At 54.1% G+C, this 17,155-nt stretch overlaps 2 protein-coding genes and 3 pseudogenes across 2 annotated transcripts, besides 4 other annotated features; all 5 read left to right on the top strand.

The window, feature by feature from the left end:
* Nucleotides 1–17,155: part of a sequence feature (areas not merged during assembly with more than two copies in the genome that could not be assigned to a particular haplotype) that runs on past the window's edge.
* On the top strand, nt 559–2,088 carry Tc00.1047053511643.130 (annotated as a pseudogene).
* Nucleotides 876–995: a microsatellite.
* Tc00.1047053511643.110 (trans-sialidase, putative) lies at nt 3,176–5,986 on the top strand (the record flags this gene model as incomplete). The annotated part of the gene is made up of 1 exon (XM_807701.1): nt 3,176–5,986. One exon carries the CDS (start codon nt 3,176–3,178, stop codon nt 5,984–5,986), a length of 2,811 nt encoding a protein of 936 aa, XP_812794.1.
* Nucleotides 6,067–6,186: a sequence feature (A-rich).
* Tc00.1047053511643.80 lies at nt 6,980–11,080 on the top strand (annotated as a pseudogene).
* Nucleotides 10,670–10,695: a microsatellite.
* Tc00.1047053511643.73 lies at nt 11,874–13,022 on the top strand (annotated as a pseudogene).
* Nucleotides 14,287–17,049, top strand: Tc00.1047053511643.70 (trans-sialidase, putative; the record flags this gene model as incomplete). Its single annotated transcript, XM_807700.1, has 1 exon — nt 14,287–17,049. One exon carries the CDS (start codon nt 14,287–14,289, stop codon nt 17,047–17,049), a length of 2,763 nt encoding a protein of 920 aa, XP_812793.1.

Here is a 17,155-nt window from a genome sequence, read left to right as displayed (position 1 = left end):
ATTGTGTGCGGGCTGTGCGTGCCAGCACTCAACCGCGGGGACTTGTGTGCGTCCACTGTGGTCCGATGTGCTAAACAGGATAAAATAATGATTGTGTTTTGCTTCACTTGCTTCCGCTGCCCTGCTGTGTGCTCCTTGCCGCTCCCCGCATCCGTCACGTTGAACGCACCCCAGACACACTCATGTGCATGGCACGCACACAACTGATTGCGTGGAGTCGCATTTGAGGATGGGTGCGTACGTGCTGGAGCCATACTGTGCAGCCCTTTGTTTTGTGTGTGTTTACATTTTTAACTTCATTGCTGTTTGTTTACCTGTGTTTTGTTTCTAATTGTTTTGTGTGTTTTTCTGCTTACTTGCTGCGGGGCGTTGTGTGTTTTTGCCCCTTCACTGCTTTCAACTGCCTCATGGTGTGTGTGCGCTGCCGCTGCTGGGCTGCTGCCATTTGCGACTGTGCGGTGGCTTTGCGTGGTGTAGCGGCCGTGTCTCTCGCATTGTTTTCTCTGCGTTGACGTGTTGTTATTTTGTGCTGAAGGCTGCAGGCAAGTGACAGGAGTGATGGCGATGATGATGGCTGGCCGTGTGCTGCTGGTGTGTGCCCTCTGCGTGCTGTGGTGCGGTGCCGGCGGGGCTGATGCGAGTGATCTCGAGAACAACGCAGTTGGTGGCTGCATGGCGTCGTGGGTGTTGAATACGAATAAATCGTATACGCCGAGCGGATGCGACAAAACGGCGCTGACGCTGCCTTTACGATCTGTCTTGTCCATCACTGCCGTTGCAGCTTCGACTGACCCATTGGTCACTGGTACAGCAGAAAATAAATCGGATTTGGCTCCGAATTCAGGTGCTGATTTCGGTGGTGCCGGTTCTCCTCCTGGTCGCGGAGGTGGAGGTGGAGGCGGTAGAAACGACGGTGCTGGCGGTCCTGGTGGCGTTGGAGGTGCCAGTGGCAGTCAAGCTCGTGGCAGCAAAGCTTCTGTTGGCGGTGGTGGTGGCTCAAATGGAGGTTCTAAATCACGTGTTGATGGCTCTTTGAAGTCCCCTGCTTCGGATGTCAAGTCCCCATCTCCTGTTCTCGGTGATGGTGGCAGTTCTCCTGGGGCTCCTGCGGGAAGTGTAGGTTCTGACGGAAGCAAAGGTTTCATTTGGGGCTCCTTTTCTTCTGGTGGTCGCAGTCAACCTGATGTTGGCAGTCCAGGTGGTGATGCATCTTTGAGCGCTCCTGTTGCTGGTGGTAATTCCCCACCCTCCATTACCGACGAGAGTGATGCGTTGGAGAAGAACGGCGCTGCGGCATCCACAAAGGGAGGGAAACCTCAAGAAGCAGGTGGGCAGTCAGGAGCAAATCGTGCACGGAACGAATTGCCCGAATTGTCGGCACCAGCGGAGTCAACACCCGAAGCACAAGAAGACTCTCCCAGTAAGCAAGAAAAACCAGAAAGTGAAGCTGCTGGTAGGGCCGCAACTGGAGACGAGAAACGGCGGAGTGATGCGGAGGCACAAGGTCCTTCCACCGTGATGTCCACCGCCAGCAGCCAGCAACGGTAGGAGAAGAACGACCAACAGCGGTGGCAGTTCCGGCAGGAGGAAGCCCAACGGCACAAACAGACTCGCAAACTTTGACAGAAGAAAGGACAAAAACGCCACCGTCACCAAACAAAAAGGAGCCTGAAGAGACGGAACCTACTTCTGGAGATGGTGTGGCAGAGCAACAGGGTCAAGGCACAGTTTTACCGGATCTGAAGGGTGGACCTACCGGCAGCCCGGCGGAAGTAACGGCATCATCCATCTCTACAAGTGGCAGTGGTGATGGCCGGAGTAGGGCGGATGAGAATGACGACAACAGCAAAGGGCCCAACCCCAGAGGGCCACACAACGACCCCGAAGCCAGTCATACCAACGTTGCGCCCACGGCCAGTGAGACAAAACCACGTACAGCGAAAGCAGCAGCTACCGCCAGAACAGATGGTACGGCGACGCCTGCCGACAGTGACGGCAGCACCGCGGTCTCCCACACCACCTCCCCTCTTTTGCTTCTTCTTGTTGTTGCGTGTGCGGGCACTGCTGCGGTGGTGGCCGCGTGAGAGTGATTGTGAGAGAGCCATGCACCGCCCGCACACACACTCTTCCTTCTCTCTCTCTGTGTGTGTCCCCTTGCATGGACTCTCGCCCTCACCTCACCCCACGAAGCACACACAATAATGTGCCCATTGTATATATGCATGCACACCCATGCATGCCCGTTGGTGCCCTCTTTTGCACGACACGCACCGCTGCCGTCCTGCCTGGCTGCATGGACGGAGCACCGTAACTGTTTTTGTTTTGTTTTTATTGCATTGAGTGGGCGACCTCTCTCTCTCTCCCTGTGTGTGTGTTTTGCTTTACGGGAGTAATGAGAGTGTGTGTGCGCTGGTCGTCCCACGCTTCGGCCTTTTTTATTGTTTTTCTTTTTGATTTTGTTGTTGAGTGCACCTATTCCGCGGCTGCGTGCGTGCGTATTGATATGAGTAATTTGCGTGTGTGCTATCTGCCTCTCTCTGCCGTTGCTTTCTTCGGACTCTCTTGTGGCGCACAGCTGCTCTGCAAGTATACACGCTGACAAAAGTACGAGCAGATGCACACGCCATGTTGCGCACGCTGTGGGGCGGCGTGAACGCTGAGGACGCACGCACGTACACGATTCTTGCTGCGGCTGCCCCTGCGAGGAGGGATGACCGCGATTTGTTTTTTTACCGTGCTGCGATTGTTATGTTGGCGGCATCCAGCCATGGGCGGCGTGGCGTTTTGGTGTCTGGTATTATTGCGGATAGGCTTCAGCGCCGCAGCTGCACGGTCTGACGTGTTCCTCCCGCTGTTGATCCACCGACGGAGGATTTTCCGGCTGTGCGGGGCGATGTGCGATGTGCGGGTGCGTTGGAAGAGACGACAGCAAAAAGGCTGGTGGCAGCGCGTGTGTGCTGTGAAGGGCGGATGTGCTCTTTTGCCTCCCGTTGGTTGTTTTGTGCGTGAACGTTGCTCGGTGTGTCCTGACGCGTGACGGATAACGACGTACCGGGCGTGGCTCCTGCTGCTGCTGCTGGTGGTTGTTTTTGATGTTCCCGCTTCATTGTTCTTCCATCTCGTTCCATTTGTCTGTGTGCGTGAGTTGTTATTCTTGAGAGTGACTGCGGCGGAGATGATGATGCCGGTCACTCTGGATGGATCGCGGTGTTCACTGTTTCACTCCTTTTCCTTTTTTCTCTCGTACTCCCACACAAAGGAAAGAAGTTACAAACGAGCGCTAATCGCTATTGTGAAATTCGAAGGCACTGAAAGCACCAACAGCACACACACCGCCCACACACATATTTATATGCACTCACGTGTTGCTGCAGTGAAGGCACCCCGCACACGCAACCGTCGCCGCGTGACCGTATCCAGCGGAAGGAGGAGGGAAGGAAGAGAGAGTGAGCCGCAGAGGCCCAACATGTCCCGGCATCTCTTCCATTTTGTGCTGCTTCTACTTGTCGTCATGGCTTTCGGCGGCAGTGGGACTGTGACTGCGGATGAGGAGCAGGAGCCAGCTGATCCAACGTTTGAGTGGAAGGGCATCACTGAGGGTGATGATGTAACTGTGGACTTGTTGGGTGCTCCCAGCCTTCTAAAAGTGGGGAATGAGGTATTTGCCGTTGCCGAGGCGCAGTGCAAAAAGAACGGTGATGTCAGTTTTACTGGTGTTGCATCTCAACCTCTCACGACAAAAACTACTAACACACCGGAGGAAGTGCTGAAGGAAACCAAAGATACACAAGTACTGGAGGAAGACGGTTCCGAAAGACAAAATAAAAGAATAGATGTGAGCCGACCAACAACAGTTGTGGAGGGAAGTGGTATTTACATGCTTGTTGGAAAATACATCCCTGCAACTGTTGGTGGTGCTGAATGTAAGGCTACGAGCGAGAAGATCAAATCGGGAATATTGCTGGTGAAAGGGGAAGTCGTTGTTGGTGAAGGCGGTAACAAAATCCACTGGAACGATACTGATGGTGTACCGTGCACTCTAGGCGACCAACAAAACTCCTTGAAGCGGCTGACTGGCGGCGGTGGATCGGGTGTTAAGATGAATGACGGTACGTTTTTGTTCCCCGTGGAAGCCGTGAAGAAGAAGGAGAATGATGACGCAGATGAGGATGGAAAAACCGTTTCACTGATCATATCTTCTTCGCAGGACTTTACGAATTGGAAGCTGTCGAAGGGGATGTCTGCCGATGGCTGCGGTGATCCCTCCGTCGTGGAGTGGAAGGACGCAAAACTCATGATGATGACTGCGTGTGCTGATGGCCGCCGCAGGGTTTACGAGATCGGTGACAAGGGAGAGTCGTGGACGGAGGCACTCGGGACACTCTCGCGCGTGTGGGGCAACAACAAAAAGGGCGTAAGTGGCGTTAGAAGCGGGTTCATCACAGCGAAGATTGACGGTGTTAAAGATAACAGAAATGCGATGCTCGTTACTATGCCGGTGTATGCCGAGGAAGTCAACAAAAAGGGCAAACTCCATCTTTGGCTGACGGACAACACGCACATTGTTGATATTGGGCCGGTATCCGGTGATGATCATGACGCTGCCGCCAGCTCCCTGTTGTACAAAAGTGGTAAAAGTGGAACTGATGATAAGAAGGAGGATGAGTTGATTGCACTGTACGAGAAGAAGAAGGGCGGTGATGAAGGAAAGCCATCACCCGGTCTGGTCTCTGTGCTTTTGACTGAGCAGCTGGAGCGGGTGAAGAAGGTGCTGGCGACCTGGAAGGAAGTGGACGACCGTGTCTCCTTGCTGTGCACCTCATTGATTGCTCAGGAGGATCGCTCAACTGACAATGTCTGCGGTGCTGTTAAGATCACGGATGGACTGGTTGGCTTTTTGTCTGGCAACTTCTCTGATGGCACATGGAGGGACGAGTATCTCGGGGTGAACGCCACAGCAAAGAACGGTGCAGCAGCGGCCACAGGGCCCTCCGATGGCGCGAAGTTCACTGGGCGTGGCGCAGGGGCGGAGTGGCCCGTTGGCAAGCAGGGGCAGAATCAGCTGTACCACTTTGCTAACTATAAATTTACTCTTGTGGCGACGGTGTCCATCCACAACGTGCCGGAGGGTACTATTCCGTTGATGGGTGTGCGTGCGGGCAGTAAAGGAGAAAAAAAACTTATTGAGTTGTCGTACGACAGCGAAAAGAAGTGGCAGGTGCTGTGCGGTGATGGAAACCCTACGGAGCTCAGCAGCATTTTGGGGACAGAGACACCGCACCACGTGGTAATTTTGCTACGGAACGGCACCCAGTGCACCGCGTACGTTGATGGTCAGCGAGTGGGGAATGCACAATGTGAATTGGGAAGTGGTGAGTCGAATGAGATCTCCCACTTCTACATTGGAGGGGATGGAGGCAGCGCAGACGACCAAGAAAGCCGAGGAGACGTGTCTGTGACTGTGACGAACGTCCTGCTGTACAACCGCCCGTGGGATGACACTGAGATTGGCGCCTTCAACCCGAATAAAGCCAATGTTCCAGTTGAGGTGGACAGGCCTGTTGAAGGAGAAGCGATTCAATCTTCTTCTGGCGGACGACCGGAGGAACAGAGACAGTCGTTGGTGAGCAGCGGTGCAGGTGTTGTATCCGCACCAACAGTGTCCAGTGCCACGATTTCCTCAGTAGGAGAAGAGTCCGTAATGCAGGTGGTTTCAGAAGAATCTTCTGATGGACATAAAAATGTGGGTGGCGCTTCCTTCTCCGACGGTGACCCAAGGGTGGAGACAAGAGAAGAAGGAACGGATGGGCAGGAGAAGGAGGAGATCCAAGCACAGAACGGGGACGTAAGGGCTGCGGCCCTCAGCAGCAGTCTCGGAAATGTGTCGCAGGGGAATAACAGCGATGCCGGCACCACGCGTGAGAGCGGACTGTTGCCATCGCTGCTTCTTCTCCTGTTGGGACTGTGGGGGTTTGCGGCTCTGTGAGGCGTGACTGGCTGCCGCGTGGGACACTTGCGAACTCCCCTGCACGGAATTACTTCTCCGGGAACGAATATCTCTGATAATTTTACTTTTTTTTCGTATTTTAAATTTATTTTAATGCTTGCTACTTTATTGTTTTAAAATTCTTTTTTTTTAATTTTTTGTTTTTTCTTATTTCTCATTCCCCATCCTTTTTTTTTTTTGGGGTTTTAGGGGGCAATCACTTTGGACCTTTTTTCTTTTTTACTTTTCTACTTTTTAATTGTTTGTTGCTGCACTCTTCCTGTGAGGGGTGCTGTGTGTTTCCCGCTCAACTGCTCCACTCGCACACCCACCGACACGCTCATGACGACGGCCCTGTGCGCCTCGCCTGCTGCACGCATGAGGAGGGGCCGCGACGAACGGCGCGCTGAGGGAGCCGTGACGTGTGGGCGTGCGACGAGGGCCTGTGGGGCGGAGCACACATTTCTTCCCTCTTGTTTTGTTTTCTTTGCGGCCAGGGCTGGCAGACACTCGCAGCGCCACACACACAGCCACACCCTGCCGCCGTGTTTTTTTGTTTTGTTTTGTTAGTGGATGTGTTTGTGCCGCCACCGTGCGTGATTGATGAGGTTGGGGCCGTGCCGCATGTATCGCTTCCATCCAGCTGTGCCTCTTGCTGTGTTGATGTACCTCCCTGTGCTCTTCTTCTTTTTAGCTCCTCTCCCACAGCACACGTACACAGTCACATGAGTATTTGTACAGTGCTCTGCAGGAACGTTTTTGGTAACGAGGGACGTTGGCTGACGTTTGCGCTGAAAGGATGACGGTGCCACGATGGCCTTCTCTGACGATGACAGTCGCCGTGTTCTCGGCACACACTTCCACGCACTCTTCCCTGTCTCTCTGTGAGAGTGATGGTAGCGGGAGCGTGGTCTACGGCAGTGGCAGCTGGTGCTGTGGGGAAGGACGAAGCGCCGAAGGAATAAGAGGGCGAACCCGCTGGATGATATTACGATGGCGGATGAAAACATTTTCTACGGTCTTTCATCGCTTTTCTTTGGGAGTGCGGCGTCTCGCTGCCTGACGGGATGCCTGCACTCGGCACCCTTCGAGGCATTGCGTTCTTTCATTCAGGGTGATGTCGCAATTATCATGGCAGCACCTTCCCTCACCGGCTTTGAGTGTGACAATACGAATGGCGGCAAAAACAGCGATGAGGATGATGATGGTTTGCACCGAGAGGCAGATTATTTGCGTGTCTTGGCACACGGATCCTGGGAGGGTTTGGATGTCGTCCCTACAATTCCCGGCCCTGCGGAACTGTTGGCTTTTGCGCTGTCACCCGCCGTAATTAGTGCCCATGCGTTGGGACTGATCCGTTTACCGTGGAGTTCACGCAGCAGCTCTCGAGTGGTTGTGCTGCTCATCCCGCGTTGGCTTTTTCGCATTTATTTCAGGGTTGCCTGGCGTGTGATTTGTTGTGTGCTGTCCAGGCCGCCTTCTTCAGTTTTCTTTTGCTTCCCAATAAGAAACACCTTGCGTTGCGGTGGGTATTTACTTGCGTGGCCGTTGACGCACGTGACGATGCTCAACGGGTGTGTCTTTTGTTTGGCTGGCACGAGGGAGACTTCGGTGTGTGCCGACACCTCCGCGAAGGTCTTAGTCGACGGATCGAGGCGAAACTAAGGGAGGTCTGTCCGCTGCATCTCTCAAGGGTGGCTGCGGGGAACTCCGGACGCACAGCGTGAATGGATGGATGCCGCGCAGCTGGGGAGACCAGTTTTCTTCTTCATCCTTCGTTGCCCGGGGAAAATCGAGAATCCGCAGCGTCACTGCCAGCTGCATTTTACTGCTGGGGATCGACTGTGCTGAAGTTGCCCGTCTAATGTGAATTGCAGCGTCAGTGCAGGAAGACACTTTCACGCACTGCGAGTAGCTGCTCCAGCCTCGAGCTCATCAATATTCACAGCGGGGCGCAATGCATTGTGGTGGCCGGTGACGTTCAGACGAGTGTGTTTCACTTCATCTGCCTCGTATTTGTGGGGGACACTGCGCATCGACCCTCCCCAACGGTCCCACCACCTTCATCTTCCCCCGCCACCCGCTGCCCTCTGCTGACGGCACAGTTGTTTGGCTCCACCGATAATGCGCTTGCGAAACATCCTCTCCGCACGCTGCAGGATTATTGTTTTTGTTTTTGGCGATGCAAGAACCCCAGGGGCACCGCAACTGTGCGCAGCACAAACTAATCTCCGCAGTGGACGCTATTTTTCTGCAGTGTTGCCGTCGCGATCCTGTCATTGTGTACTTGGTGCAATTTTGTGGGGTTGGGCCAGTGCAGCCGTTGGATGCTCGGCTCGCTTTTGCTTTGGTCGCTTTGGGTCTCAGGGAGAACAAGTTTAATTTGTTTCACGTTGAGAACGGTGGAGACACTGCCATGAGCAACTTTGCGGAGTATTATGGGCTGGTGGAGGAAGAGAGAGGCGACGGGGGAGGAACGGGTGGCAGCAGTCGGCGTGTCTCTTCTCCCCTGGGATGGAGACGCGTGGAGCAGAAACAACATTACTCCTGCCAACGACAATTCGACGCTTTGTGAGGGTGATGGAGGGTGCGACAGACATGCCTGTTGCCTGCACTCTTTCTGTGACCGACGGATCGCGGCTGGCGGATGGCCGCCTTTCAACAAAAGTGCCGGGAGAACGGTGTGCGCCAGGTGGATCCGAGACGGCATGCCTCAGGCCGATTGAGGACGTTGAGAGGGATGCGATGCTGCAGTGGCGTTTTTTGCTCTCCCGAAGCGTTTTTATGTCTTCTCCTTTTTGCCAGTTTGTTTTTGCCAGTTTGTTTTTGCCGTGGAGGAGTTGGCGGCATGCGGTGCGGGTGTGGCGTCGACAGAGTCATCCACGCTTTGTTTTAGAACCGTTACGTTGAGTTGTGTAAGTCATGCCGCGTTTACCTTTTCTTGTTGGGAGTCTTGTGGGTGTGCTTGAGCCCTTTTTCTCCAATTTGTTTGCTGAAACGATCAAATGCTCCGCCGCTGCACATCGCCGTTTTTCCAAGGCGGTGGATGGAGCAGTTACCAAGGGACCTGCAGGCGGAACCAATCGAAGTTTGTTTCGCTTGTTGCTGCCGCATGACGATGGTCGATGAGTAAACAGGGGAGGAGCGGGCGGTGGCAGGAACTTGTACTGTGCGGGAGACAAATCCAGACCTTCCTTTTCAGTGTGGCGACGGTGCTGGCGCAGAGTCCGTTACTGAGGGAACATAATATGGAGGCGGGAATGCCAGCGGAGCCCCGCGTGGTGGCGCGCATTTCTCTCATTGGCGGGGCGACAACCGCGCCTTTCAATCTGCTGGTCTGTGATATTCTGTTGCGCCTGATGGGGCACGTTATCGCCGTGGCAGAGCAGCCGTCTGACTCTCTTGATGGCTTCATGGCTCGGAGAATGGGGCTTTCTTTTTCATTGTACCGGACAGAGCCGGCACTGGTGCGTTGCTGCTGCGGTGATGACAACACTGTGACGGAGGGAATAGCGGTTGTGTATTTGCGATGAAACCTACTGGAGACGTATTCTTCACGTGCGTTTTCCACCTCAGCACGCGGTGGGTGGCGGTCCCTTGACGATTGTTGTTGACGGGCTGTTTAACCGTGGCCTTTTAGTGAATGGAGTTGTTGTGGAAGATGATGCGATCCGCGTGCAGCACAACGGATGCCTCCAGTACTCCTTGGAGGAGCGTAGGCGAATCCTGCAGGGATTGATGAGGGACGGCCTGCCTGTGACGGGGCATGAGGCAAGTAACCGTCGTTGGCGCACTCAAACAGCATCCCCTATGATGCGCCTATCGGCTGTGACTTGCATGGAAACATGCAGACTGCCCACATTCTCGTGGAATCCCAGCAAGCACGTTGCGGCATTGCCGAGTCTCCCCAATACCGTGAGACTTTTTAAAAATCCGCCATCGCCAGAGAGCGAGATATTACTGGCTGAATACGTTGTGCTCCAGTGACGAGGCAGGCAAATATTTGTTTCCCGTGTGCGGTACGTTGCTCTGCCCCGCCGTCTGCAGTGGTGCCTCTCCGACGACATTCTTGACCCATCTTTGCCACCGAGAGACAGGCTTGGCTCCGAATGCCGTTTGTCTGCGGACACGACTCCGCAATCTTACGTGCCATAAATTCCACGCGTATTTCCGAGGGTACGCGTCATTGATCTGGACGCCAGCAACGCCATTGTATTCTCCGATGCGGCACTCTTGCACCGTTGTTGTTGTCGTCAGGGTGTTTTTATTTCTCCCGACGGGAGTGAGATGCGTTTTTTTTCTCACTTGTACGCTGTGCTGACTCCCACTGTGGGCGCTGAGAGCGTGCAGCGGAACGATGGCAAGCCTGCAGAAACTGTCTCGCTTAGAACGTGGAGGGCCGTTTGTTGTGCAAGTGGGGGAGATGGTTGTGGTTCTCTCCTCCTTCTTGTTTTTGTTGGCTGTTCTGTCGTTATGTGTTTTTCTTGTGTGGATGCCGTTTTGCAGTGCGTGCAGTGTGCGAGTTGTGCCTGCTGTGGGAGGTCGCATCATTACCGCGGACGCAACAGCGACGCTGCGACGATGTGTGTGTCTCTCTTTGCTGCACCTCCTTCTAGTTCCCTTTTGCCCTTCTCTTCTCCACTTGGTGTGCAGATCTGCTCACCGACTTCAGCAACTCTAACACTACTACTGCTGCTGCTGCTGCTGCTCGCGCGTGTACGCGAAGAAAGATGGCGATGTTTGTATGGTGCGTGTGGGAACAGGGATTCCGGTGGGTACTGGCGCCTAGTCGGCGAGAGCAGCTGGACTGCGTGTCGTACTGATAAGAAACCGGACGGTCAATATGTAACGGAAGAGGAGGCTTTCAATGCGATATTCGGCGATTTTGCGGCGAGGAGCTGCTCGGATTACGGCGGCACGAATAGTTCTGTAGGACCGGAGGAATATTTGAGTCCTGACCTCACGACGCCCAATACCAGCGATGCGTACAGCGATGGGACAGCATCCATGGTCCTCGAGCACCCGCCCCCGCCGCCAAGGAGCCGACAAGCAGCAGTGCGTGCAGCAGCGCCGCACAGAGCACATCTCCTTTAAACAACAGGAAAATCAGAGAGAGCAGAGGAATCCCTTGTGAAGGTGACATGCCCTTGCAGAGGGTGGACGGCAGCGAAATTATCACCTCTTGGCTGGACACGCCACTGCTGCTTCCGCTTTTGGGACTGTGTAGAGTTGTGGCAGTCTTTTCAGCCACGGAGTGAGGGTATGTGACTTCTCACAGAGAATATGAGCTGCACTCCCCGCAAGTTTTCTTTTTTGCTTTGTTCATGTTTTTGTTGTTGTTGTTCACCTGGAATAATAAGTACTCTTTCTTTCTTTACGTAATGGCCGGCTGCTGCACACCGTCATGAGGGAAGTGTTTCCCTCTTGATTGCTTCTGTTGCTTACATGCGATGGCGGCCCTGCGGCTGTGCGTCCCACGGACTGCACGAAAGGAGGACTGGAGAGACAGGCCGGATGCCGCATGAAATGTGAGGGTTGCTGCATGGGCTGGTGGAACAGTACGATCCTTTTTCTTGTGAAGGCAGTGTACGCATGTATATATAGGCACAGAACTGCTTTGCTGCATGGCGTATGAAATGAAAACTCTTCTGAGGTATGTTTTTTTTTTTTGCGAAGGGACTCCTGTTGGACACCCAACTTCTTTTTTTATTGTTTTGGTATTGCTTTTTTGCTTCTGATTTGCAGGTCGGTGTGCGTGCTTCTGCGGGAATGCTGTCATTTGTTACGGTGCGCGTGGCTGTGTGACTTGTCTCTCCTTTTCTTCCTTTCACTCTGCGTTGACGTGTTGTTAGTTTGTGCTGAAGGCTGCACGCAAGTGACAGGAGTGATGGCGATGATGATGACTGGCCGTGTGCTGCTGGTGTGTGCCCTCTGCGTGCTGTGCTGCGGTTCTGGTGGGGGCTTTGCTGAGGATGAGTCGCCTGCTGTCGGTGCTTCTGCGGATGCTGGTGGACGTCAGCCGAAACCACCACAACTTGAGACGACACCGCCAAACGTCCAAGGCCCAAAAATACCATCAGCAGACGTTTGTGTGCCAATGCTCGAGGTTGCCGATACATCCCTGGAAGGAACCGATGGAGATGATGTCGAAGAAGAGCAATCGGCAGGAAAGGGTAATGAAGGAATTCGAGCACAAGAACAACACGGTGAACACGATAGACAAAATGACCAACATGACGGGGAAAAGGAACGAAATGCCGATGATCCAAAATCAGGAAAAGAAGGAGAAGCGCCTGGAAAAGACCCAGCGACAGAGAGAGGCTTGCAGTCAACTCCGAGGACGGCTCACCGTCACATTTACCGAATGATGCTCGAAGAGGCAATGCGCAGGAACCCCGAAATGCGAGTCCGCCAGGAAATGATGATCGTAGACAAGATTCATTAAATGTGTCGCAGGATGCACCAGTCAAATTTGCACCGGATACAATTTTGTCATCCTCCTCCACAGGTGGCCACGGTGCTGACAACAGTCACGGGAACCAAAGGGAAGCGAAGAAGGCTCAACAGACTTCCGCCGGAGTAAAACAACACGACGCGGAGTCTGGCGAAAAATCTGCTGCTCCGACAAAAGGCGAAGGAGAATCACAGTTGCCAGTCACAGCCGATGAAACGAAGAGCAATACGACCATGCCTGGTATCAGCGTCAGCAGCTCTGCAGCAACTACGGCCGTGCGGTCTGAGGCCAGCACAGAAGGCAGCCGGACAATCAGTGATTTGAGCCCATCTTCCTCTGAGGACGATGCACGACCCAAAAACACTCCCGATGGTGATGACGCATCACACATCACAGAAGATGTGGTCCTTCCGAGTGCAGGAACCCCAATGCCACACCAAACCGCCGCTCAAACAGATGCTACGGCGACGCCTGCCGACAGTGACGGCAGCATCACTGTCTCCCACACCACCTCCCCTCTTTTGCTTCTTCTTGTTGCGTGTGCTGCTGCGGGCACTGCTGCTGCGGTGGTGGCCGCGTGAGAGTGAGTGTGAGAGAGCCATGCACCGCCCGCACACACACTCGTCCTTCTCTCTCTCTGTGTGTGTCCCCTTGCATGGACTCTCGCCCTCACCTCACCCCACGAAGCACACACAATAATGTGCCCATTGTATATATGCATGCACACCCATGCATGCCCGTTGGTGCCCTCTTTTGCACGACACGCACCGCTGCCGTCCTGCCTGGCTGCATGGACGGAGCACCGTAACTGTTTCTGTTTTGTTTTTATTGCATTGAGTGGGCGACCTCTCTCTCTCTCCTCTCTGTGTGTGTGTTTTGCTTTACGGGAGTAATGAGAGTGTGTGTGCGCTGGTCGTCCCACGCTTCGGCTTTTTGTTTTGTTTTCCTTTTTGATTTTGTGGTTGAGTGCACCCATTCCGCGGCTGCGTGTGTGTGTGTGTGCGATGATATGAGTAATTTGCGTGTGTGCTATCTGCCTCTCTCTGCCGTTGCTTTCTTCAGACTCTCTTGTGGCGCACAGCTGCTCTGCATGTATACACGCCGACATAAGTACGAGCAGATGCACACGCTATGTTGCTCACGCTGTGGGGCGGCGTGAACGCTGAGGACGCACGCACGTACACGATTCTTGCTGCGGCTGCCCCTGCGAGGAGGGATGACCGCGATTTGTTTTTTTACCGTGCTGCGATTGTTATGTTGGCGGCATTCAGCCATTGAGTGGCGTGGCGTTTTGGTGTCTGGTATTATTGCGGATAGGCTTCAGCGCCGCAGCTGCACGGTCTGACGTGTTCCTCCCGCTGTTCGTACACCGACGGAGGATTCTCCGGCTGTGCGGGGCGATGTGCGGGTGCGCTGTACAGACAGGAGTAAAACGACTGGCGGCAGCGCGTGTGTGCTGTGAAGGGCGGATGTTTTTTTTTGCCTCCCGTTGGTTGTTTTGTGCGTGAACGTTGCTCGGTGTGTGCTGACGCGTGACGGATAACGACGTACCCGCTGTGGCTCCTGCTCCTGGTGATGACCGTCGCTGTGTGTTCCCGCTGCACTGTTCTTCCTTCTCGTTCCGTGTGTCTGTGTGCGTGAGTTGTTGTTGAGAGTGACTGCGGCGGGGATGATGTTGCCAGTCACAGTGGATGGGTGGCGGTGTTCACTGTTTCACTTCTTTAACTTCTCTCTCGTACTCACACACAAAGGAAAGAAGTTAATAACAAGCGCTAAACGCCACTGTGAAATTCGAAGGCACTGAAAGGACCAACAGCACACACACCGCCCACCCACACATATTTATATGCTCTCACGTGTTGCTGCTGTGAAGGCACCCCGCACACACAACCGCCGCCGCGTGACCGTATCCAGCGGAAGGAGGAGGGAAGGAAGAGAGAGTGAGCCGCAGAGGCCCAACATGTCCCGGCATCTCTTCCATTTTGTGCTGCTTCTACTTGTCGTCATGGCTTTCGGCGGCAGTGGGACTGTGACTGCGGATGAGGAGCAGGAGCCAGCTGATCCAACGTTTGAGTGGAAGGGCATCACTGAGGGTGATGATGTAACTGTGGACTCGTTGGGTGTTCCCAGCCTTCTAAAAGTGGGGAGTGACGTGTTTGCCGTTGCCGAGGCGCAGTGCGGAAAGGATGGCGCCGTTTTTACTGGCGTTGCATCCCAAGTTCTCCCGAGAAAAACTACTGACAAGCCGGAGGAAGTGCTGAAGGAAACCAAAGATACACAAGTACTGGAGGAAGTCGGTTCCGAAAGCCAAAATAAAAGAGTAGATGTGAGCCGACCAACAACAGTTGTGGAGGGAAATGATATTTACATGCTTGCTGGAAAGTACACCAATAAAGTTGCTGTTCCTGGACAGAATGCCAAGCCTGGTGCGGCTCAATTGGGACTTTTGCTGGTGAAAGGGAGCGTCAATAGTGAGGTTGAAAATAAAAAAAAAATTGGCTGGAAAGATACTGAAAATCCCCCGCAAAGACTGTTTGGCACGCAGCTCGATTCCTGGGCGAGGCTGATTGGAAGTGGTGGATCGGGTGTTAAGATGCATGACGAGACGCTTGTTTTTCCTGTGGAAGGCACAAAGAAGAAGGCGGAGGCCGCAGAGGAGGATGGAAAAACCGTTTCACTGATCCTACACTCGAAGGACTTTACGAATTGGACGCTGTCGAAGGGGATGTCTGCCGATGGCTGCAGTGATCCCTCCGTCGTGGAGTGGAAGGACACAAAACTCATGATGATGACTGCGTGTGCTGATGGCCGCCGCAGGGTGTACGAGATCGGTGACAAGGGGGAGTCGTGGACGGAGGCACTCGGGACACTCTCGCGCGTGTGGGGCAACAACCACAACCGAGATGTGAAGGGCGTTGGGAGCGGGTTCATCACAGCGGAGATTGATGAAAGGAAAGTGATGCTCGTTACTCTGCCGGTGTATGCCGAGAAAGGCAACAAAAACGGCAAACTCCATCTTTGGCTGACGGACAATACACACATTGTTGATATTGGTCCGGTATCCGGTGATGATCATGACGCTGCCGCCAGCTCCCTGTTGTACAACAGTGGTGAAAGTGGAACTGATGATAAGAAGGAGGAGTTGATTGCACTGTACGAGAAGAAGAAGGGCGGTGATGAAGGAAAGCCATCACCCGGTCTGGTCTCTGTGCTTTTGACTGAGCAGCTGGAGCGGGTGAAGAAGGTGCTGGCGACCTGGAAGGAAGTGGACGACCGTGTCTCCAACCTGTGCACCTCATTGATTGCTGCGAAGGATCCCCCAACTGACACTGACTGCAACGCTGTTAAGATCACGGATGGGCTGGTTGGCTTTTTGTCTGGCAACTTCTCTGATGGCACATGGAGGGACGAGTATCTCGGGGTGAACGCCACAGCAAAGAACGATGCAGCAGCGGCCACAGGGCCCTCCGATGGTGTGAAGTTCACTGGGCGTGGCGCAGGGGCGGAGTGGCCCGTTGGCAGGCAGGGGGAGAACCAGCTGTACCACTTTGCTAACTACAACTTCACTCTTGTGGCGACGGTGTCCATCCACAACGTGCCGGAGGGTAATATTCCATTGATGGGTGTACGAGCGGGCAGTAAAGGAGAAAAAAAACTTATTGAGTTGTCGTACGGCAGCGGAAAGAGGTGGCAGGTGCTGTGCGGTGATGGAGATCCTAAGGAGCTCAGCAGCATTGGGGAGAAAGATACAACGCACCACGTGGTAATTTTGCTACGGAACGGCACCCAGTGCACCGCGTACGTCGATGGTCAGCGAGTGGGTGGTGATGTGCCATGTGAATTGGGAAATTGTGACTCGAAAGAGATCTCCCACTTCTACATTGGAGGGGATGGAGGCAGCGCAGAGAACAAAGAAGGCGTGTCTGTGACTGTGACGAACGTCCTGCTGTACAACCGCCCGTGGGATGACACTGAGATTGGCGCCTTCAATCCGAATAAAGCCAATATTCCAGTTCAGGTGGACAAGTCTGTTGAAGGAGACGCGGTTCAATCTTCTGGTGGAGGAAAGGAAGAACAGGGACAGTTGTTGGTGAGCAGCGGTGCAGATGTTGTATCCGCACCAACAGTGTCCAGTGCCCCGACTTCCTCAGGAGAAGAGGGGTCTGCAACCCAGGTGGTTTCAGAAGAATCTTCCGATGGAAGTGAAAATGTGGGTGGCGCTTCCTTGTCCGACAGTGACGCAGCGGTGGAGACAGGAGACCGAAGTATGGTGCAGGGAGATGGATCATCACAAACTCCTGTGGGTACTCCCGCCACAGCAGATGCATATGCCCCTAACGCTGAAGCCACGGGGCACGATGGAACCGCAGTGAATCCTGGGGCGAGCGCGAGCTCAGGCGCGGATGGGGAGGCAGCGGAAGGAACGGATGGGCAGGAGAAGGAGGAGGTTAATACGCAGGTCGGGGACGTAAAGGCTGCGGCCCTCAGCAGCAGTCTCGGGAATTTGTCGCAGGGGAATAACAGCGATGCCGGCACCATGCGTGAGAGCGGACCGTTGCCATCGCTGCTTCTTCTCCTGTTGGGACTGTGGGGGTTTGCGGCTCTGTGAGGAGTGACTGGCTGCCGCGTGGAGCACTTGCGGCACTCCCCTGCACAGAATTACTTTTCCTGGAACTAACTTTATCCTTACGATAATTTTCTTTTCTTGCTTTCTG

This window comes from Trypanosoma cruzi, genomic scaffold (assembly GCF_000209065.1).
Source record: "Trypanosoma cruzi strain CL Brener 1047053517151 genomic scaffold, whole genome shotgun sequence".
NCBI classification, from domain to species: domain Eukaryota; phylum Euglenozoa; class Kinetoplastea; order Trypanosomatida; family Trypanosomatidae; genus Trypanosoma; species Trypanosoma cruzi.
The sequence above is the reverse complement of the archived record's forward strand: the minus strand, read 5'-3'. Positions and strand labels throughout refer to the sequence as shown.